This window comes from Microsporum canis, genomic scaffold, assembly GCF_000151145.1.
Source record: "Microsporum canis CBS 113480 supercont1.9 genomic scaffold, whole genome shotgun sequence".
In the NCBI taxonomy this organism is placed as follows: domain Eukaryota; kingdom Fungi; phylum Ascomycota; class Eurotiomycetes; order Onygenales; family Arthrodermataceae; genus Microsporum; species Microsporum canis.
The window spans coordinates 582,377-605,025 of NW_003299161.1; the positions used below are offsets into that span (position 1 = coordinate 582,377).

A 22,649-nucleotide genomic window follows, 5' to 3' on the forward strand; every position below is an offset into this window, starting at 1 on the left:
GTTTAAATCCGAAAAATTAATTGTAATGTATTAATATTGACCTATATCCGAGAATTATTATCCTTCAACAAGCCATAATCATTCATAAATACATTCCCAATAGCAGACAGGATATAGATTCTGATCTACTGGGGCATTCCTAGTTATTAACTAAACTCCCGGAAGCTGGAAACCGCCAGTTGCAGGCCACTCTCCCAGGCGGCCTGGATCTCCTCCAATACGGACAAAGGAAGCCATAGAGGGCGTTGGGCCATCCAGCACGAATAACATAAACCATCCTGGAGGGCTGGTGTGGCTATCTGGTGGCGCTGTGATAGTACAAGTAGTCCCAGAGCAAGACATGGCAGGGAAAATAGTCCTCGAGCCGAAGCTGTTCCCATGCGTGCTGGAAACCATGCCCATCAGTGACACTTTGATATTTGCCATATTGCCGGACGTTATCTGGATCTTGTATTTCCCACCATAGGCCCAATCCTTGTTCGTAATAGTGAAAGTCGGACGACGGGCCCCAGACAGAAGATACGGTGGAAGGAAAACTTCGACACGATATTCCTGAGGGAATCGGGTGTCCTGCGGGTCTGAACCGGATACCATGACACGTCCGTCTGGCATCAGCGTTGCTTCAGAATGATACATCCGCGCAATGGTTGTATTCGCCATAATACTCATGCGTTGGTTAACTGGCATTGAGGGATCATATAACACAGCCCCAAAGTTAGGATCTTCGGCTAGGCCAAAGCCAGCAACACCCTTTTTCGCTCCATTTAGGATCAAGAATGTACCATCAGGGAGGCCAGCCATGCAGGTAAGAACCCTTCTGGAAGGCTATAATAATATTATTAGAAAACAGTACGCTTTCGTGCCCGAGGGAAAGTGGAGGTGCTTACCATTCGTTCTATCACCCAGTCGCTGTTGGGAACTTCTGGCTGGATGGAAACACAGTTATCCAAAGCATCACCGCCGTATGGTGTTGAGCCACCGCAGATCAAGACACCAAGGGGCTCGGTGTAAGGGGCACGCTGTGGCAAAAGCACCATTGTGCCTTCGAGGGGATATGTGCGTCCACCTGCGTCATTGTTGACAGCTCCTGGCATGTTCGGCAATGTTCTCACGGTGTCGAACGTTTTCTCATCTAAGATCCTTGCTTCGTTATAGTAAGCAGTAAATATATTACCGCTTGGGAGTGGCGTGAGGTACGGATAGAGATTGTTAGGGTCTGTCCTCTGAAGCCAGTCCATGAACAGAACCGGGCCAACACGGGGAAGAATCTCAAGAGTCGGCACAGGGGCACCGTTAGATCCTTCCTCGCCTCCAACGATCAGGATAGAGCCGTTCGACATCGTCATGGCTGTAGGATACCATCTACCGTTCTGCAACTTTAGATCATCTGGGCTTTCGTGCCAGTCGTTCATGCTAGGCTCTCCTGGTGCGCCGTCTGGCCAGTAAAGTCTGACACCATGGGTTGATATTCCAGACCAGCCGCCGACGGTCAACTGCCTACCAACCTTGTCTGGAAGAACAAGGCCCCCGGCGCAGAAAATGTCCGTTTTAACATGCATCGGGCGCCAGGCTTTGTCGAAATCGTGATCATAGGCAGGGTCAAACTCGTATGCTCCGGTAGTATTCGGATCACCTGTTCCGGACTTTTCCTGGAAAGTGATTTTGCCATTGATTCCTACCGTTGTGATAAGGGGAACAAGCACTCCACCAATTAGAAACTCATAGCGGCCGGCGTCTATTCCAGTAGGGCGATTCCATTTCTGCAGCGGTGCATCCATCCATTTGTAGTAAGTGATCAAGTTGCCGGCACCGCAAATAGCAGTTGCATTTCCAGTGCAAGATTGGCTGCACATGCTCTCGGGTACTAGCTTGGCACCGGCGGCAGCAATATCCTCAAAGTCCCCGCAAACTTGATATATGTCAACAGGTTATAACTTTCTGTGGGATGGTTAGGTGATGAACCTACAGCATTCCTCTCCGTATGTCATTCCGCCTGCTCCGAATCCAAACTTAGAGCAACGGCTGAGGCAGTTGGTTGCACTGTTATTTGCTTTGTCCACTATCTGATATGGGAAAGTCCTTTTCCTATTAACATTATCTCTAATAACGGCGTTAGTTCAACCGGCTTCTGAAATTGTGTTCCTATGAATGCAGACTTACTGGAGACATCCTTGATACTTCCATCCTCCGGGTAGCCCTTCCGTCTGGGGAACTGGGATGGGAAGGACAGTCAAATTGCCCTTTGAGTATACACTCAAACGATCAGGGCCACCGCACTTCTGTTGTGCATTGCCGCTGCAGCTCATTGAACACTCTGACTCCTTTCCCAATGGGGCAGCATTCCTAACGTAATTGTCACAGAAGCATTGTCGAGAATATTCAGCTCCCGCGACGGAGTACCCCAACTTGACACACATGGCAATACATGATTCGATTGTGAGACTTGCGCTATCTGGCAGTAGCTTGGCCATGACACGTCCTCCGTTGACGTTGTCCTTGTAGCAGCCAGCATACTGCCAGCCCTCTGGTAGCCCCTGGCTTGGCTCTGGGGACGAGGTGTCCGTTGGTAATGCAGTTTCAGTTAAAGGGGTAGAGGAGGTAACCATGGTGCTTGTTGGCTTGACCGCGGTATCTTGGTATAGATTCAATCGACCGGGCCCTCCACATTTTTCTTCATGGTTGCCATTGCAAGGCATCGAGCACATTGCTTCTCCATCTGGAGCTGGACCACCGTTGTTTCGCAGCTGGTTATCACACCAGCACTCGCCGCTGTATTCAACTCCGGCAAGCGAGTATCCCGCGGAGGAGCACCCATCCTGACAGTTGGCAACCGTCATATTTCCTGGACCGCCTAGTGTATACCCGGTCTGAGAGAGGGTTCTTCCTCCTACCGAATCGGTGTAGCAGCCCAGGTAAGTCCAGACATCACCGTCTGCCCTTGGAAGTATGGCTGCTCCGAGAGTAAGCCTGAAAAGCAACGGAAACTATCCTTATCATCAGTATACGTCTTCAAAGTCCCTATTTTGGCGAGTCAAACGTACAACAAAAACGCCAGCTATGTGGACGAAAGTAAGTATTCGAGCCATCTTGCCCGGTATATCCAGTAGCAGGACTTATAGCCGCTCTCTGGTGGGACAATGGGTTATAGCTACTGAACCAAATCAGCACTCTAATATGATAGCTTAGGGAGAGTCAACGGTAAGCTTAGGGTTACCCTTACCTCAGCTGTGCAAACCACTTCACAGAGCCCCGTAGAGATGCTCCCAAGAGGTTCCAAGACAGCAATAAAGGTTGCCCAGAGGAGCCAAATTTATAACTTTTCTTTCTTTAGCGACAACCTCTCCGCTCCGAGAGGTCATGCCACCTTTTCTCGCGAAAGGCCCAATTCGACAAGGCTCTTGTTCGGCCGTGAAGAAGACAGTGCATCTCGCCAGCTGACGTAGGATGTCCAAGCATGGTTGAGCCATCTGAGCTTATGCATATGTGAGGTCCGAGACATACTATTCACGTGTGAAGGAATGGCAGATAATGAGCTGGGCCGGTTGGATGAGAGAGAGCGTGGTTTGATTTCCCTTTCAGGGGTGTAGCTGGTAACAGTTTGTCATTGAAATTGGCTGCTGGGGGCCACAGCTAGCCTAGGCAGGATAGAAAGATCGCTTCAGCTAGTTATCCAATGCATTGTTAATAATAATAGATACTGGCGAGGGTTAGAGCCCGTATCACAATTAACCTAACGAACGCTCCACGTTTCTAGTCAGCTTCCATGGATGGGCCGGACCAGGGATGAGATGGTGAACGCTGGCTCGTGTGAGTGCAACTTCATCCCAATATGCATGACATTCGCTGCATTCGCAGCTCCGAGCCAACCAAGAACCATGGGTATACCCTGGGAGAAAGTGGTAGTGTGTTGCATAACCCACTTGGTTATATACAGATCAACAGCTGGTCGGTCAAGATGCGAGGAGTTTGGGTGTGCGTACCTTGGTGAATGACTCAGCGAAACAGCGGCTAGAGGCTTTAGATTTATATCGTTTTTTCATCTGTCTGGAGTCGATCTCGAAAGAATCGTTAGTGGGCCTAGTGATTATGTCGATTGGATGTAACTATATATATAAAAATCCCTGCATTGTCGAGGCGAGAAGAGAAAAGGCTAGCGAAGATTGCACTAGCATCCTTACCCTTGCAAGTAATCGATTAGCTTTCTATTTCTTTGCTATTTTCTCTTCAGCTCCACCATCTTGTTGCTGCTTGATGGACGAACTGGGAGTCCACCCGGCATCCTGCGCACTGGTTCCGGGTCGCAAGGGTTCAACTATAAGATAACAATAAGCATTAAAATAAATTGCTACTCCAGACAGCTTGGCACGGTTACAATTAAATACGAGGGGGAAATCGATATCACAGTGACGGAGTAACTTAATTATTATTATTATTATTATTATTTTCTGATTTGATTCAGCCGCAGGCTCCCTGCTGCCACATCTTGACTGACTTGATGGTCATACCACGGCTATTATCTTTGGGCCAGGTGGGATAGAATTTATCAAGACCTGCCAAATCGATTAGGAATCATCTGGGGAAGAAGAGAAGTGCCAGAGAGATAACGTACTGGAGTAAAAGTCTGAGGCTGCTTGGCCAACGTCAGTCCAGGGCTTCCCTCCTATGCCGTCTGGAAACCAGCCATTGCTACTGCCAACAGCAACGTTCATGATGAGGAAGAATGGTTGGTCAAAGGGGGTGTTTGGATTTCCGGTCTGAGACCAAGGGTCTTTGACTAGGGAGGAGTTGACGGTGACTCCCTCGTAGTGGCCTTTCTGCCACATATTCTGGTCCTTGTCGAAGCCCCAGTACAGGACCTGCTGCAGGGGGCTGTCGATATAGGTGAACAGATAGTCCTTTGACCACTCGATCCCAAAGGTGTGGAAACCCCTAGAGTAGTCTGTTCGGCGCAACGCCTTGCCCCTGGTTGACCTCCAAAAGGAATCTGTCTCCGGTGTTGGCCCTGGGATGAGAGCAGTTAGCGAAACATATACGAAGATAAGAGAATGGGGTAAGGAGGAAAAATTCACCCCAGTGGAGGGAGCTTGACATGATATCTCTTCCCCCGACGACATAATCGACGTCGTTGCCGCGGGTCTCGAGAATGTCAATCTCGCCGCTTGTTGGCCAGGCGCCATATGTCTCATTCACTGGCAGCATCCCTGACAGGCCTTGGTGTTAGCTCATGTTTAAAACAAATCCCGAGAAATTAAACTTACAGATGGCCGGCCACAGCCAGTCCCCTTTTGGCATCTTAGCCACAACCTCGACTCTTCCGTACTGAATGCTCTTCTTACCCTTGGTGTTGAGTCTTGCAGATCGGATAGGTGGTATGATTGCTCCAGTTGTCTTGTTTGAGCGTATTGAGCAAGCTGTGTTGGTGGTACCGGTGCAGGATCCATCACCACCAGCCTTGGTCAGATTCAAGGTGTAACCATTGACCAGCTGCTCTGGAGTGATTGAGGTCGATTCCGTAGTAAGCGTTGGGACGATATGAAGGCCCTCACCGTCGACAAATGCGTTCTTCTCATCTGTTGTCGTCCAATCAAAGGCGCCTGTACCAAAACCATCAATCTGTCCCATCGTTTAGTATCTAAGTAAAAGGATAGCTAGGTGGTTGACCTGCCTGGACTTCACGGTTCCATGTGTCTTCGTTGAGAGACGAAAATTGGTCATCCAGAATAAGACAGTACTATAACAAATATTAGTTATTGACCATTATGGTTAGTTAAATAAATGATAATAAAGATACAAAAAGCAACTAACCTGATGCTTTGAGACCTTCTGGGTGACGGTAAAGTTGATATATGCACTGATTGCCAGCCCCAGGCCAACGAACCCCCAGATGATATATGAGCCGACCCGCGACCTTTTCAATCGGCTGTCTCCTAGCCATGGTCGCTCATACTCGCCATTTAGCCTGTATGATTTGAACTGCTGGCGTCTGGCCGGCTGCCTGTCCGACGGCTGCGAGTGATATGAAGCAGTTCTGAACGAGGCGGCCGCACTGTTGGAAAACGGGTCCTGAATGACAGCTGTCTTCTCCATCCTTCGTCTGTTCTACGACTGCCCTTTGTTCCGAGAGTCCTCCGGGTTGACCAAGATTCTGTTCTCCTCGATGCATCTTATCTAAACGTTGGGCTTCGCCCTCTGCCTCATACCCCTGGCGTTCCATTAATATGTATATAGTCATTCTATGGGGAGTAAAACAAGGCTCTCATCTTACCCATCTCTCTCATCCACTACCAACTCTTGTTGGCCAAGGTCCGATGTTGCATAATTCTGCTCCAGGATGGGCCCCCCTGGCAAGATCGGGGATCAATCTCAACTGCTTGTCTCGGACTTCTTTAGGCAACCTTTCGACAGGGGCCAGCCATACAACTCCTTCGTCCCCTTGGCAATGCGGTGTTCAACCCGTAGAACGGAGAAAATTTCCCCTTCTCACGGTGTTCGACGACGTTTCGATTGCTTCTCTTGGTTACACGTGTATTACAGTAGAAATATGCGTTGAAGTTGTGATAGCGAATACGATGACGTTGTAGCAGGTTGTTTCTTTTTTTCTTCTGCGGATCTTGATCAACACCCTTAAATCCTCAGACTGTGATCAGTGACAAATTACATGCGTTAGTTCATTTTTAACCAGCGTCAGCTAGCGTGTGAGCCGGTGGTCAGCGGTAGTTATCAGCTAACTACTTAGTTAACTGCTGGGTAAGATATTTTCTCGCCGGCTGGCAGATCGATGCGGAGGGGCTGGGGGACCTGAGGCTTCTCCCTTTTTTCCATTCAACCAGTTATCCCTGTGCCATGAACAGCTGGTAGGGATTATTCGGCTACTTCCTGTGAACCCTTGGAAGGCCTGGCATAAAATTGCCAGTCTGACTTCTTTTCCATATATAAATTATGGTTGCATTGAGATATTGAGGCTCCACCCTGTCCGGACGCACAGGAGACAGCTGGCCAGTCCTTTGGAATTTGCTTTCTTGATTGCAGGCATATTGCCCTTCGCTTGACGAGACAGATGTATCTTTGGCTGGCTAGCCCCAGTTCTAGGTCTGGGTACTGGGGTTGGCCTGCCAGGGTAGTGTTGGCATATGGGCCATAACCAGTGTCCCTCGCCTTTTTTCTCTTTCTTCTTGACGATAGCGGGGATCAGGAATAAGAAAAGAAACCTAAGAGAAGGGGGGAAAAGGGCGTGCCCGTGTATCGGTAGCTCAGATAAGGGCTATACGGAGTATACAAGCAAGGGTCACAACGGGGCTTTGCCACGCCTTCGAGCCCGCTGCAGCATGGCTGATGCGGAGCCCATCTACAGACAGGCATGTCCCGGATGAAGAGAGCTCTGAGACAGACGGAGGAATTAGAGCAACTAATGAGGCATGGCGACGCCTCCAGATGCCGGCAGGGAGAAGAAGACGAGAAGACGAGAAGACGAGAGAAGGCGTTTTCTCTGTTCAAGTTCTTTCTTTATTTGCCTACCTGAGAGAGTGTCCACCTGAGTTGGCATTCGCCTATCCCCTGGAGCAGTGTACCCAGATGGCCGTCTTCTTCCCCTTCTTCTTTTAAGGGATTTCACCTCCCATCAGTCCCTATCCATTGTCCATGCCTGCCCGTACATAGCTGTATCGCAGGGATGTTCTGGAGACGTTCAAAGACGAGCAACCAGGAGCCCGCAGCTCCAGCTCCATCTTCAAGGCAGTCCGGTCTGTCATCTGTTCCCGAGCCATCCAGTCGACCGATATCTCAGTCGGGGAGCCAGACTCCTATAGGAATTGATGATGATGCAAAGTATAGAGCGGTAGGAATTCAACTTTCTCTCACCCCAATGTAAAAATATGTCCTGACCAAGCTTCAGATAATCAAATATCTTCACGCAAGGCTGGCAACCAGCAAATGGTGTCCGCCTCCGTCAGACCCCAGCAGCGAATATCATGGCCTTCTACTTCGAAAGTCCCGTGGGGCGTACATCTCCGAGCCTGACCTCGTCCACCCACTGTTGCTCGGTGCAGTGCAAAAGATCAATGTTGCGGTCGCCTTTACTATGGCAACCGAAATCACCAGAATTATATTCTCTATCCTGCAGCTAGATCAGACCGAATTGGTTCTGCCCAGCGGTTTCCAGGTGCAGGTGGTTGCGTCTCTGGCAGAAATTGCCTGCTCCCCCTCAAGTGCCGTTAAGAAATTCCAGTATGTCGCACTGGTAAGGGAGGAGAGGCTCTTGCTAGTCTGGCATGATGAACTGGAAAAGATCCTCGTCCATGCTGAGGACGTGGAAGAGAAGCTGCTAGCATTCGTATGTCAGCTCCTGCTTCAAATCTTTCTAAACAGCTTACATCTAATCTTTGCTCTTAGATATGCGGGACACGCATCTCAGTGTTTTCTCCCTCTCAATCGGCAGGCTACTCTCTTCCACATTCCTCTATCGGATCACCAGCTGCATCGACACGCAATTTTGTTCCACTTTGGAACAAGGAAGCCAGCGGATTGGCGAGCACTCCGCTGCGCGTCCCAGACGAAGAAGCAGCAAAACCTATAGAGTCATTGGATAGGCCCCTTGCGTTGACAAGCTCAATATTCGTAGGCCTAGGAATGTGCCTGATTGTGGTGCTTCTGGTGGGATTTGGTATCTCGAATCTGATACTTCAATCTCTCGTAGATGGGTCGTGGATCAGATTCGCATTAGTTGCATCCTTGCCGATTTTCATGCTTTTCAGCGTCTTCTTCGTTATCGTAATATTCTCTGACATTTTTCAGGCTATTGGGCCTATAAAGACGCTAAAAACGAATTCCAGGTTCTATTCCCCTGTTAGGCCAGATCTATCGCATGCCTATGCCATGGGATTCAAGCCCCCACGCATCACCATTCAGCTGCCTGTCTATACAGAGTCTCTGGCAGGAGTCATTATCCCGACAGTGACGAGTTTAAAGGCTGCCATATCCTACTACGAATCCCACGGAGGTATGCTCAATTTCTTCCATATGCATATATATCAGGAAAATATCCTAATATATGAATAGGAACCGCAACTATCTTCGTCAATGACGATGGCCTCGCATACCTTACTGAGGAGCAGCGGGAAGAACGAATCAGTTTCTATCATGATAACAACATAGGATGGGTCTCCCGGCCCAAAAATAACGAAGATGGCTACATTAGAAAAGGCAGATTCAAAAAAGCATCTAACATGAACTTTGCACTCAACGTTTCAAACAAGGTGGAAGACAGGCTGCTCGACCTGCTGTCAGAGACGCTGGAAACGACAGAAATGATAGACGCTTCTCAAGAAGAAGCCTATTACAAAATTGCATTACAAGAGGTTCTTGCTTCTGACAGCCGAATTAGGGCTGCAGGGGATATCCGGATCGGAGAAGCAATCCTCATTGTTGATGCGGATACTCGAGTGGTATATCCCTTTTCTCCTTTCTCACTACAACAGTAACTGTATAGTGATACTGATATTAGCTCTAGCCGGTAGATTGTTTGCTCTACGGAGCAGCTGAGATGTTTCTAAGCCCAGAAGTCGCTATTATTCAGCATTCAACAGGCGTCATGCAGGTTGTTGGTGATTATTTTGAGAACGGGATTACGTTCTTTACAAATCTAATCTACTCTTCCATACGCTTCGCGGTTGGCAGCGGCGAGACAGCACCTTTCGTCGGACACAATGCATTCCTTCGCTGGAAAGGTAAGCAATATATCCAAACGCGTAGTTACTCATTTACCTGAACTAACTTGATCAGCCGTTCAATCTGTGGGCAAGCCAGACGATGGTTATGTAGCTTACTGGTCTGAGAGCCATGTTTCGGAAGATTTCGATATTGCACTCCGACTACAGATTGCGGGTGATATTGTCCGTCTTGCAAGCTACCACGGTGATGAGTTCAAGGAGGGCGTATCCCTGACTATTTATGATGAACTGGCAAGATGGGAAAAGTATGTCTACCTATTTTACTCTGATAGTATAATGCGAGGGTACTAACTGCAGCCTAAAGATACGCGTACGGATGTAATGAATTGGTGTTCAATCCAATCTATACCTGGATCTATAAAGGCCCATTCACTAAGCTCTTCATGACCTTTCTGTGGTGCAACATGCAGCTATCATCCAAGATTACCATCCTGGGATATATTTCTTCATGTAAGCCAGTGCCAAACCTGATCTCACGATGCTTCCAAGTGCTGACTTGTATCAGACTACGCTCTCGCCTCTGGATTTCCCCTCACCATCCTCAACTACTTTTTGGTCGGGTGGTTTAACGGCTACCTGGATAAGTTCTATATCGAGTCTTGGAAAGGTATGGGTCCCTTAACTTAAGCATGCATTCCATGGGCCAGGCTAATAGTCTCTAGTTCTCCTGAGCCTTATCGTGATATTTTCCCTCCTGGGCAATGTCACCCTTGCCATAATTCGGTCTCGTCTATCAGAGAAGAGCCTGTGGTCCGCTCTCATCGAAAACTTCAAATGGATGCCCATGATGGCCATCTTCTTTGGAGGCGTCTCGTTCCATCTCAGTCTGGCGATCCTCTCCCATATGTTATCTATCAAGATGGAATGGGGAGCAACGGCAAAGGAGAAGGTCGACTCCAACTTCTTCAAGGAGGTACCCAAGATATTCAAAAGCTTTAAGTGGCTCTATGTGATCCTGCTACCCTTGCTTGCCGGCATGATATACCTAGGGAACTTTGCTCCCAGGGGATGGGAAATCACAGAGGTCGCAGCCGTCGTTCCCATGGCAGTAACTCTCTCTCTGCACGCCCTTCTTCCCCTGCTTCTTAACCCCTCGCTGATGATCTTTAACTACTAATTAATGTTCTCTGGTCCAACTCAGCTTAAGGCTAACGGCGTTTAGAGGTGCATATCCTGTGTTGAATTGTCTTTTTTATTCCTGTTTGCCATTAACCACTTTTAGCCCACACCCATGCATTAGATAGAAGCTCTAGTTAACATTCACACAGCGTAGCATAAAATATTATGTATTTTGGTGTCTTGATCTTTCTATTTTGTGGAATTCTTTGTTAATGGGTGATATAACTCCCTCAGTTGAAGGAAATAACCCATCTCAACTACTCCGTACTCCGTATATCTCCGTGCATTCATCGAGGAAACAAGCCTGACGGCGGCTTCAGCTCGTCTAAGACAGGCCAATTCACCCTAGCTTTTCTCCGGAAAACAATTGCTTCGGTCGGTTAGCTATCTGCTTCTTTGACCAGCGTAAAATGTTAGTTTTATGCATGTAACCTGAGACATTGGCACTTAATATGCTATGATATAAACTAGGGGCAGACACTATTTTAGGCCAACGCATTAAAAAAGAAGAAAAAAGAAAAAAAAACCCAGATCTCAAAATGCAACATAGCATATACTATGTAACTACTATGTAAGAGTTTAGTTCTCCACTTGGTCAAGCTGCAGTTGACATCCTTGATCTCCGAAACAGCATGGGTCAGGGGTTAAAGAAAGAGCAAGGAAATCGACCGAAGGCTGCTTCGACTTATTTTGACCTATCAAATGCCTCAGGTCCGACTAACTGTTTATCCCTATGGAGGGCGACTTTACTCACGAGCCGCATATAGTTGTGCTTGAATCGCGCATATCACATATATCCCTTGCAGCTCGCCGATATCAACATCCAACTTCCCAACACAGTCATATATCTACGGGGTATGGATGTATACAGGTGCCGACAAGGGTCTACTGGTTTGTTCGCTCGGTTAAAGTGAAAATATATGCCGGTTGCCGCTTGATTCTGACGAAAGCTGGCCGTCTGAGAGTGGGATCTATTATAATAGAATAGAACTGACTCTTCTTGGAGAGAAAAGAGACCATCCCCAGGAGACCAAAATGCCCTACCCCAGGGCCATCGTATGGACAGCTTTTGCTCTTTCCGGAAGTCTGGCTCTGCCAACATGGCCCTCCGCTATCGACGAGCTAGAAGATCTCATGTTTCTCAACACTGGCTACCATGCACGAGGATTCTCTGCCGGCGTCACTCCATGTTCATTCTCCCAGCAGGGACCGTCTCGGATTGCGTCTGCTGAGTGGATTCGCACTGCTTTTCATGACATGGCTACCGGTAACGTTTTTACAGGTGTTGGTGGACTGGACGCATCCATCCAGTATGAGCTTGCCGGGAATGGGGGAGAAAATATAGGAGCTGCGTTCAATACGACGTTGGAGACTTTCACGCCCTTCTTCTCGCCGAGATCGTCCATGGCTGACTTGATTGCGCTTGGGATATACACTGCTGTGCGGTCTTGCGGCGGCCCGGTTGTAAAGATCAGGGCTGGGAGAATCGATGCAACCGAACGGGGCGCATTCGGCGTGCCGCAGCCTGAGAACTCCCAGGGAACATTCATTAACCAGTTTGCCCGGACGGGATTCAATGTCTCGGACATGATCGCTGTCACAGCGTGCGGACATACCATGGGGGGAGTTCATGCCTCGAACTTCCCTCAGATCACTGTTCCGGGGACGGTGCCAAATGACTTTCAGCTGTTTGACTCAACCATCGCGTTTGACGAGAGGATAGCAGCAGACTTTGTTGGCGGAGTGACAGGCAACCCCCTTACCGGCATGACTGCGAAGAGGAACTCTCGAGACTCTGATACAAAAGTCTTCACAGCGGATCGGAATGTTACTATCGCGGCGCTGGCTGACCCAACAACCTTTCAGGCTACTTGCGCCAGAGTACTGCAGAAGATGATAGAAGTTGTCCCATCAGGAGTTAATCTGACGGCTCCAATTGAGCCTTATGAGGTGAAGCCGAGCAGACTGCAGCTCTCTCTGGCTGGCAACGGCAGCACGATCGATTTCTCTGGCGAAATCCGGGTTAGAACCACCACCAGACCGCTTACCTCTATCTCAAAGGCCGAGATTGTGTATAAAGACCGCCTCGGAGGCTCAGACTGCGGATCCTGTATCATCAGTACCGAGTACAAGGGCGCCGCTGAAGGCTTTGATGATTCTTTTGCTGTAACCAATTCCTCCCAGCTCCACCCCTTTTATTTTCAACTAGCTAGTATTAATGCTGACAATGGCGCCAGTTCTACGGATTCTCTACCAGTGTCCCAGTAGAGACATCTATCTCCCGGTTCAACGTACGGATAGTCTTGAACACGGGGGAGGCCATTATATATGACAACAATGGGTCCGGATATCCTGTTCAGGATACGATCATGTTTCAGCCTAAGCAGAGCTGTGTATTAGGAGACAATATTCCTGGTAACTTTGTCGTAGTAGCTGCTGTATGGCCATTTACCCACCCTCGATATATTTATCATAAAACATAAGCTGATGGCTCCAAGGTCCGAGACACCGCAAATTCTCCCAGAGTGACCCTCTCTGTTACTAAAAAAATACCACGGAGTTGCTGTGTTACTCCTGCTTTGACGACTCAGACGGTACCAATGCTATCACAAACGACCATTGGTTTATATACACTCTACTCTGGAAATTATTCGCTCGCAGCTGTGTCTAAATCCAGCACGAAGTTCGACATCTCCCTCTCAAGCGACGGGGCAACGGTATCGGATTCGTTCAAGAACACCGCTGACTTAGGGTCGACGTGCGTGCCTTTTGGCTCTAACGGTACAACTGTGCCAGATTATACCTTTGACGGATGTTATACCGATAGCCCAGAGTCTAGGACACTCACAGGAGCTGCGTTTGTAGACGGAAACATGACCGTTACCGCTTGCTCCAGCTTGTGTAAAGGCTACCAGTTTTTTGGCCTTGAATATGGAATCGAGTGCTATTGCGGGAACTCAAGGAGTAACGCAACCATGCAAGCACCCGAATCTGAATGCAACCAGCCTTGCGGCGGTGACAACTCTGAGACTTGTGGTGCATCTTATCGCGTTGGTATCTATAAGGATAACACATGGATTCCGACAACCAACCCCCAGATCCCAGGTTACGACTATTCTGGGTGCTTCAACGATTCGGCCAGCGCTCGTGCGCTGTCAGACAGCTTCGTGTACAACGAGAAGATGACGGTGGAACTATGTGCCACATTTTGCAACGGCACGAAGTACTTTGGGACTGAATACTTCAGCGAGTGCTACTGCGGAGCCAATCTGTCCCCAGAGAGCACTCTGAAAGCCGAGGCGGATTGTAGTTTATTCTGCTCCGGGAACAATACTCAGTATTGCGGCGGAAGTAACAGGATAAACTTATATACAAAGACTGAAATGTTCAGGTAGAAATACGTGTAAAATCAGCAGTGTATGCAGAGTACAGCAATGAAAACAAGCCTAACCCGGCACTTTCAAAAAAACAGATTGACTTCGCGTCATGGGCATAAAAGAAACTATGGCGACTAGAGACCATCTATGCCGGTGTAGGATGGCATTTCTTGCTTTGGTTCTGCTCCACAGTCCCAATGGATGACGACTGCTCATCACAGTATCGAGCCATAATGGTATCCTGCAACGAGAGCCCACGCGGATGATGGGTTGTCCAGTGAACATGGACAGAGCCGGTTTTCTAGAGCCGCAGGTTAGTTAGCGGGTCAGTCTAGGGCATTTAATGATCAGGAAGATGTAATATCTACAATCGTCATGACGGAATGGTGATTCTTCGCTTTACTTCGAATGGCAACAGTGTTGAAGAAGTCCTAAGTACATGTTTGGCCAAGCTGTCAGTTACCTAATTAACGTGGTCCCAGGCGAATATGCCTAAGCTTACCTGGCATTTAGTGTATGTTTTGAAATAATAGACCTTTTCAATGCCGCAGCGAGTTTCGTCGAGAGTCCATCCAGCTTGAAGCAACTGGTTCAGCTCGTCTGTCAGTCGGCTTTCGCTCACGCCTTGAGACACAACCGGCGTCGTGGCAGTGCTAAAGAGGCATGATGATATACGGGTTGGCCGAGCGAAGAGAGCCCTGGCAGGGTAAAGTCGAGCTGCAGTGATCATCATCTTCCTCTCCCCGAACTGGAGAGCATCAAGTGTGAATCGCGATGTCAAAACAGTTTATTTTTATTATTAAAGGTTTGATTACTAATAAGAAAAATGTTGTAGTTAACCAATCAGCAGTCAAAAATTCTAACCAATAGAATAATTCAGAGTCAGTTAAAATATCCATGACTCTGACCAATCGCAAATCGATGCGACCAACAACATCAACTTACAAGATGAACACATTTCCATCATCCTATAACCGTTTGATGATGATTAGTTCAGTCTCTTTTGTCGAGTGAGGGCGGATGTGTTTGGCACTCAGAAAATGCAGCCCTTGGGGGAGATCTGTCGCTATCAGGAGAACCCCTAATTTTCTGCTGGAGTTGACTCGCTAGACTGAAAGAGACTTACTGTTCGAAGTCTCGAACTCAGATATATTGTCTATAACGCAATATATCGTCAAGCCCTCGTGTATCTGCAAGACTAATGCTTGGAACCACTATATTTAATGGCCCGATGCACGAAGGCACTTTTCTTAAGTAGAGTTTGTTAGTTATGACATCATAGTAACCAGTTATAATATAGCCTCAATCCTCTTTAATACTAGAGAGCAGATTACTTTTCTTCTTCTTCGTGTCCAAAATGGCTCAACCACACAAAATAGCATTAGAAGGTATTGCGACGAAGATAACGACAGGATTACCTGGGGCAACGCCTCGAATTAAATATACCGGTATGAAGTTACTTCAAAGAATAGCAGAGAAGCGTGCCATGGCGTGCTATCGAGATGATTCCCAGAGCCCCTTCCTTATAGTAGAAAATATACCACCCACAATCCTTCAAGACTTTGACCACATCTATGGAGATAAAGGCCCCAAGATAACTGCAAATCTACCAGAGGGTGTTTTAATACTCGAGACGATGGTTTGGAAACCACATGAAATTGCTGCAAGAGGCTTGGAGTCTATAATCAAGGAAGAAATCGACAAAATGGGCCTTAGGGATGACATTGATGACTGTGGAAGTGCTAGAGCTGAATCTAATGGCCACGCGAAGGAACCAGACGGTAGCTTTGTACTAGATAGCCACGACTGGCCCATCTTGACTGTCGAGGCAGGGCTATCTGAAAAGCGGTCGAAGCTCGCCATCGATGCAAGGTGGTGGCTGGGGATAGAAGGGTCGGAGACTGAACTGGTTATTACAATAAAAATTAATCGCCGAACACCCAATATCACTTTTCATCGCTGGGAGAAACATTACCCCGAGGACCAACGGGCTCTACGCTCTTCTCGACTATTAGGAGTTATAATGGAGGAAGTGACTGCTACTCGACTGGACGGTGTCACCCATGTTAGCGGTGATTTAACTATACCATTCGCGAAAATAGCCGGTCGAGAGCAAGCCAATCCAAACGAGCATGACATCATTATCACGAATGCTACACTACGGCGGATTTGTGAAAAGGTCTGGAAAAGACAGAACCTTTAAAATCGTCAAGGAACGTGATACATGGAAGCGATCAAACGTAAGCACTAAGTACGATAATTAGCAAGGAAGAAAACCAGTGATATATCACTTACAAATATTTAGTGTATTAATAAAGTATGAGGTCTTTCTCCCCCAACTCTTGCGTTGAAGCTGAAATTCAGGAAAGTGTGTATTTATTCATTGCGAAATCGACTTTATATCTAAAAGGGGTCGATGTCGACCATGGTTATAAAGAAGGGTCTATTAATATATAGTAGAGTTTATATCTCCCGCCTTTCAGCATCTATATCTCGTCTTAATTGAAGGGTTTAACAGAATGGAAAAAAAAATAAGACTGATAGAGGTGGGATTCGAACCCACGCATCTTTCGATACTGCGATGACTAATAAATCACCTGAACACAGCGCCTTGGACCGCTCGGCCACTCTACCTTAAGGGGTGCTAGCTTAGGCCGGTGGCTGCCTGAGATACATCCTTATAGACGGCCAGCTTTTCGTTTATATCTTGAGTCCTCTACATATGTAATCTACAACCGGTCGAGAGAGTGGAAGAGCCAGACGTTTGGCTCGAGGTACTCGCCCACGTCTCTGCTTGGGTAGTACCGCATGGGTGCAAGACAGCCCTTGGGCTTGAAGATGACAGGTGTCTCCTTGTTGCCGGGCACCCAGGCACTCTCGCGCAGCTTCATCGCCTCCTCTGCACGCTGGCGGACGTCGATGCAGCACCACTGCTCCCACTCCGCCGCATTGCCGCTGATGGTCATGCTGAACGGCGCTATCTTGACCATTCGCGCCCCTAGACGGACGTGTTTGCGCAGCCAGGGGTCGAAGGGGACGAATGCTGGCTGTGGCTGTTGTCCGTCCAACCCGCCATTGGTACCCTTTGCCTGCCCAGTCTTCCCCCCGGTGGTCCCTTCATTGGCCTCTTTATTGATATCTTCCGTGACGTCTCCGACTTCCTCGTTTGGATGGCGACCGCTGGTCTCGCGTTCTTCCTTGGTCCATTCGACATATTCAGCCATGTCGATGTCCTGGAATTCCGTCTTTCGGGTGGGCCGTAACGGCACGACGAGTGCTACCATGTCTTCTCTCCGTGCGGTCTCCTTCATTGTCTTGATGAGCATCTCTGCGACCCCATAGCTCCTCCAGGCGGGAAGGACGGCGATAGACAAGGCAGACAGGGCATTGGGTGTCTCTGTCAGTGTCCAGGTCGGCATGTCCTGGACCTGGTCGTGCGTTAGAGCTCCCTGTGCTACCTTCTTCTTACCCCTTCGGGCGATCGCCTGGTGGACTCCTCGGGCGAGCATCGTGTCGAAGCCCCCGTCCGGAAGGGTCTGCAGAACTTTGGCAAAGTGCACAGATTTGCTATCATTCCCGATATCCGCCAGCTCCCTCCAGAAGAAAGGGGTGGAGTTCCCGCTGCCGACCACGGTCTCTTTTCCGTCGAGGGTGTGCACGGCGATCAGCTGATATCCGGCAAGCTGAGGGAGGTCGTACAGTTTCTCGAAATGTCGCTGGGTCGTGATGCCGCCATCCAGGAACTCAGGCCAGAGGAAGATAAGGGGACAGTCGCTTTTGCTCGTGAGAGCGAGAAGATCCGGCCGTTGTGCACCGGTGAACACGGTGATCTCTCCTGGCTTTTTCTCGTCGATTTTGAGTTGCATTTTGATATTCCTCGCAAGGAAGATGGCCGTTTGTATCTGTGCTCTATCCTTGTTCCCGTATCCAGAAATGATACTGGGAAGTTATATTGCATTGTTATATATATATGGTATACGGATGTGGCTGAGTTGTAGGATCGGCAGCTTCGGTTGACGCTAGCTACTGACGTATGGGCCTTTACCGAGAGTGACGGAGTGTTTTGAAATCTGCCTATCAAAATAGAAGTTATACGGAGTATCCTTACATGGTCCAAGAAAACGGAGGAATTAGACATATCAAGATAATAATTAGGGGGGAACCTTTGGGTGAAGAATCCCGGCCTCTATTGTCCTAAATGTAAATTATATGATTGGTGAGCATTCTGCACTTTTATTGGCTATTCATTAACTAGTTATCTAATAGACCTATAAGAGGCGGCGTTGGCACATACGGCAACGTCAACGCGTGGTATCTTAATCATCTCAAGCCACGATGTATAACTCCCTATAGAGCATTGCCGCGAATGAGATGCTGAGAAGCGATCTGGTCCTTTAGGACGCTCCCGATAGCTCTCTCAATGCACATCCGTGTTAAGTGGGACTGGACGGCACCCTGAACCATCCGCTTGTGGCCTCCAGGTCTGAAGCTGCCATGGCCAAACTTGATAACCTTCAAGTATCCAGCATTGTCAGGATCTGCTACTCATCCAGAAGGGCGGGCCCGCACCAGTTGGCGGCGGTGGAACTGGTTATATTTGGCACGCATCCATGGCTGCAAAGATGCCTTCCATTTATCCGTATTGAGGTAATGGGCTTCCTCGACGTCGGCGCCGCTGACGATTATCTAGCGGTTAATCGATATATCCTAGAGCGTTGTCGACCTAACAATACCGATAACAAATTGAGCATGTGGCCTGTTTGACTGAGATTGTTTAGTTATACTCTCTAGATGTCCAGCTCCTTGAAGTTGTCATCAACTCCGGGTTAGAATTAAATGCCACTCTGAAGTCGATATTTCAAGGCAAGCTTGAGCTCTCCTACTCACGGTTCGGCTTGCATGTTGATGTCCAACTACACATATAAATATTGTAAAAGGTATATAACCCATCCCTGTCGATACGGCACCCTTGCACTCCGCAAGCTTCCTAATACAGGGCAATTTTACTCTGTATTTAAGCTCTTTAATCAATAAGCCCTGGGAATATTATAAGTCACGCCTATGGTTACAATAAATACCCGTGAAGGAGTGTGCTACGGAAGATCCCCGTAAGCGGTTCATACTCTTTTTTTTATTACCCTGGAGACCAAGGGTCAAAGGGGAGATAACCTCCCTGCTTTCCCGCCTGTTGCACGGAGCAAGTTCCCTTATATAAGCCTGGCGCAAGCACTCTCCACACAGATCAAGCTTTAGGCTGACGGACGGCAAGCGGCAAACCGATACCGCGGTAAGGGGGAAAAAAGCCATCACACATTACACCGTATAGGCTGTGTTAGACTGTGGCTGATGCGGAGTGCGACGATATGACCGGCTAGGTCGAAATTGGATGATACTATGGACTCAACTCGACACGCTGTGAGTTGTGACGTTTTTCGACGCCAGAAGAAGGGCCAGCATCTAGGATCCAGGGAGATGAGAAGACAGGCCGTGCCCAGAGGCGTAAACTTGCTATTGGCCCGGCTGAGCTAAACTGAGCATGATTAGTTTTGATTTCTGCTCAAGAATCTATGAAGCAGCTAAGTCGCCGGCGAGAGAGAAGAGGATGCAACCAGCTTCCTCTTTGGGAAGCGAGAGCCGGGGGGAAATGGCTGGCGAAGAGGAAAAAAGGCTGAGCCAGGCCAGGCCACATGCGACAAGGTCGGGGGCCAGAGAGAAAGAGAGAGAATAAACCAAAGAAATAGGGCGGAGACTATGATCCCAAAGTCCCTCTCTGTCTTGATATCTTTTTACATGACATGGCGGCGTCTTATAACAGTTGATTCTTCTCGGTATCTTTCGCAGCAAAAAAATGCAGCCTTGCCCAGGATGTGCCGATCTAATGGAGGAATGATTAACCGCATGACTACAAAGGAATTCACTGTTTACATAGTAGGGGAGATCGATCTCGTATAAAATGATCTTAATGCTGCCGTTTCGTAATACTATATGTGTGAGTCGAGCTGCCTCCAACCTTGCTCACACCGATTTCCTGTCTTAGCTAACGGGATTCCGTAGCTGATCTACGATATCATCTGAGGCGGCCACCCCTAGTTTTCCGAGGAGCCGCCTGCCTCAGCGTGGAAAACTAGGAGCAGAACAAGCTCAACCTCGCTGCACCTCTGGAGCAATCAATAAACAGATGAGACAGGAAGGAGAGATAGGCTATTCGAGGAATACGAAGGTTAGGAGGTGGTTATTGATGGCATCTGATGGTTGACATCTCGTTCCTCGAGTCCCGGATAGGGTGAAACAGGTATAGATAACGAGCCAGAGCATATCTCTATGCAAGTGTTCCTAAGAGGAAGAGAGAAGACGGAGAGACCGTTTGAGGGGGTTACTTGTTCTGGAAGGACATTGGATGTGTCTCTTGATACCCATGATGATGATAATATCACGGTTTGCATGGAATCTATGGCGCGGTCAACATCCGGCTGAAGAGCTCCCTATGCAGGTAAAAGTGTGTAGGTGTCGAAAGGGTTCGAATACTGTTTCTAAGCCTGACTCTCCTGGCACATCTTGTGTTTTTCAGGGATGAATTCTATCAATTGATGAGAGGGTTGGGCGACAATAGCCGGTTCACCGATGGTCAGATGTATCCATATATCTATTATATAGATATATAAAGGGCAGGACGGTGTCTTGGGTCGTCTGTCTCGCCATCACTGAATAGCCTCCTGGTTTAACATATTACCTTTTTATATGCATATATATGCCCATTATGCAGCTCCTGAACCTCGGCCTGCTTCTCCTACTCCCCTTTGTGGCGGGTGAGATTGCTCCACAGCCTGAGCCACTGCGTGCTGGACCCAGCGACATCGTTCCAGGCCAGTATATCGTCACCCTGAAGGAGGGCCTCGCCTCTGCGCAGATCAGGGAGCACAAGAAATGGGTCAGCTCCGTGCACCAGGCTAACCTTGACAGCTTCGCCGCTGGCGCCAGCGGAGTCGAGACCGTGGGTATCATGAAGAATTTCCACATCCACAACCTGAACATGTACTCCGGCGGCTTCGACGATAAGACGGCGGAAGACCTCAGACGCAGCCCAGACGTGAGTTGCATACCTATGCCCGTTTAACCGTATATGAACAATATTCACTAACGAGACGCCAGGTCAAATCGGTACACCCGGACCAACACGTCTATCTCGCGAAGACGGTGACGCAGCCACAGGCTCGCTGGGGTCTGGGCTATATGTCCAGCAAGGGTAAGCCAGTCCCGCTGCACAGCACCCTCGTGGACTACCTGTACGACGACAAGGCCGGAGAGGGCGTGTGGGCATACGTCCTCGACACCGGCATCAACGTCGACCACATCGAGTTCGAGGGCCGCGGCATCCTGGGCCACAACGCCATCCCCAACAAGCCACACACCGACGAGTTTGGCCACGGGACGTACGTGGCGGGTATCATCGCCGGGAAGACGTACGGCGTTGCAAAGAAGGCGAACGTTGTGTCCGCAAAGGCCTTTGACACTGGCTCCGTGGGTACAAACACACAGAGACGACCTGCGATATAGTATTACTGACGAGAGCAGAGCACGTACAACTATATCCTCGAGACGTACGACTGGATCGTCAAGAACATCACCGACTCCAACCGCAAAAACAAGGCGGTCATCAACCTCAGCATCTGTATGTATATGTTCATTTTCCTCCTGCAACGGCCGGCGTGTGCTGAACTGAAGTAGCCGGCGCCAAGTACCAGCCCTTTGACGATGCCGTGGAAAACGCCTTCAAGGCCGGCATCACCACCGTGGTGGCTGCTGGCAACGACGGTGTAAGTAGGGGGAATCAACAGACCAACGGGCCAAAGGGGCATCGATGCTGACAGGGATGCTCCCAATAGAAAGACGCAAAAAACAACACTCCGGCCTCGTCGCCCAACGCTATCACCGTCGGCGCCGTCCGCTGGGAGAACACCCGCCCAAGCTTCTCGAACTACGGCAAGATCGTGGACATCTGGGCGCCCGGCGAGCTCATCAAGTCGTGCTGGAAGGGCGGCAACAACGCTACCTCGACGCAGTCGGGCACATCGGCCGCCAGCCCTCACGTCGCCGGCCTGGTCGCCTACCTGATGAGCCTCGAGAACCTGCCCTCTCCATCGGCCGTCACCGCGCGGGTCCTCAACCTGACCATCCCCAACCTGGTCAAAGACGCAAAGGACAGCCCTAACCGCGTCGTCTACAACGGTATCCAGGAGCGCAAGTTCACACTGCCCAAGAACACTAAGTAGCTAACGGGTGTATCTGCCTCTACCTTCATTATCTGGGTTGGAACTATCGGATAAAGCGATACGCCGCAGCCACTCCCTGTCTCACACGCTTAGGCACCAGTCGGCCGACGGCCCTCTGCTCTGTATAGATAAATAGCCGTAGTATAGCCTCTGGTCCT

General features: G+C 49.0%; 9 protein-coding genes and 1 non-coding gene across 10 annotated transcripts; 5 read left to right on the plus strand and 5 right to left on the minus strand.

Annotated features, from left to right (window-relative positions):
- Positions 1-150: 150 nt before the first annotated feature.
- MCYG_08682 (copper radical oxidase) lies at positions 151-3,086 on the minus strand (the record flags this gene model as incomplete). Its single annotated transcript, XM_002842805.1, has 5 exons — positions 151-825; positions 888-1,909; positions 1,967-2,100; positions 2,161-2,984; positions 3,042-3,086. The coding sequence occupies 5 exons, from the start codon at positions 3,084-3,086 to the stop codon at positions 151-153; spliced, it is 2,700 nt and encodes an 899-aa protein (XP_002842851.1).
- A 1,116-nt stretch (positions 3,087-4,202) lies between these two features.
- On the minus strand, positions 4,203-6,087 carry MCYG_08683 (glycosyl hydrolase family protein; the record flags this gene model as incomplete). Its single annotated transcript, XM_002842806.1, has 6 exons — positions 4,203-4,312; positions 4,610-5,002; positions 5,070-5,189; positions 5,259-5,613; positions 5,672-5,731; positions 5,806-6,087. The coding sequence occupies 6 exons, from the start codon at positions 6,085-6,087 to the stop codon at positions 4,203-4,205; spliced, it is 1,320 nt and encodes a 439-aa protein (XP_002842852.1).
- A 1,582-nt stretch (positions 6,088-7,669) lies between these two features.
- MCYG_08684 (conserved hypothetical protein) lies at positions 7,670-10,842 on the plus strand (the record flags this gene model as incomplete). The annotated part of the gene is made up of 9 exons (XM_002842807.1): positions 7,670-7,834; positions 7,892-8,329; positions 8,389-8,995; positions 9,055-9,440; positions 9,506-9,722; positions 9,778-9,970; positions 10,030-10,205; positions 10,231-10,332; positions 10,388-10,842. The coding sequence occupies 9 exons, from the start codon at positions 7,670-7,672 to the stop codon at positions 10,840-10,842; spliced, it is 2,739 nt and encodes a 912-aa protein (XP_002842853.1).
- Positions 10,843-11,879: 1,037 nt separating this feature from the next.
- Positions 11,880-14,239, plus strand: MCYG_08685 (uncharacterized protein; the record flags this gene model as incomplete). Its single annotated transcript, XM_002842808.1, has 3 exons — positions 11,880-13,010; positions 13,082-13,282; positions 13,343-14,239. 3 exons carry the CDS (start codon positions 11,880-11,882, stop codon positions 14,237-14,239), a joined length of 2,229 nt encoding a protein of 742 aa, XP_002842854.1.
- Positions 14,240-14,366: 127 nt separating this feature from the next.
- Positions 14,367-14,954, minus strand: MCYG_08686 (pterin-4-alpha-carbinolamine dehydratase family protein; the record flags this gene model as incomplete). Its single annotated transcript, XM_002842809.1, has 3 exons — positions 14,367-14,522; positions 14,590-14,652; positions 14,724-14,954. 3 exons carry the CDS (start codon positions 14,952-14,954, stop codon positions 14,367-14,369), a joined length of 450 nt encoding a protein of 149 aa, XP_002842855.1.
- Positions 14,955-15,578: 624 nt separating this feature from the next.
- MCYG_08687 (conserved hypothetical protein) lies at positions 15,579-16,544 on the plus strand (the record flags this gene model as incomplete). Its single annotated transcript, XM_002842810.1, has 3 exons — positions 15,579-16,286; positions 16,324-16,461; positions 16,527-16,544. 3 exons carry the CDS (start codon positions 15,579-15,581, stop codon positions 16,542-16,544), a joined length of 864 nt encoding a protein of 287 aa, XP_002842856.1.
- A 215-nt stretch (positions 16,545-16,759) lies between these two features.
- On the minus strand, positions 16,760-16,855 carry MCYG_10582. The gene has a single exon. It is a non-coding gene; the product is annotated as a tRNA-Leu (tRNA).
- Positions 16,856-16,950: 95 nt separating this feature from the next.
- Positions 16,951-18,087, minus strand: MCYG_08688 (conserved hypothetical protein; the record flags this gene model as incomplete). The annotated part of the gene is made up of 1 exon (XM_002842811.1): positions 16,951-18,087. One exon carries the CDS (start codon positions 18,085-18,087, stop codon positions 16,951-16,953), a length of 1,137 nt encoding a protein of 378 aa, XP_002842857.1.
- A 628-nt stretch (positions 18,088-18,715) lies between these two features.
- Positions 18,716-19,146, plus strand: MCYG_08689 (uncharacterized protein; the record flags this gene model as incomplete). The annotated part of the gene is made up of 2 exons (XM_002842812.1): positions 18,716-18,913; positions 19,021-19,146. 2 exons carry the CDS (start codon positions 18,716-18,718, stop codon positions 19,144-19,146), a joined length of 324 nt encoding a protein of 107 aa, XP_002842858.1.
- Positions 19,147-20,978: 1,832 nt separating this feature from the next.
- Positions 20,979-22,491, plus strand: MCYG_08690 (preproalkaline protease; the record flags this gene model as incomplete). Its single annotated transcript, XM_002842813.1, has 5 exons — positions 20,979-21,308; positions 21,371-21,739; positions 21,794-21,890; positions 21,947-22,035; positions 22,105-22,491. 5 exons carry the CDS (start codon positions 20,979-20,981, stop codon positions 22,489-22,491), a joined length of 1,272 nt encoding a protein of 423 aa, XP_002842859.1.
- Positions 22,492-22,649: the final 158 nt, after the last annotated feature.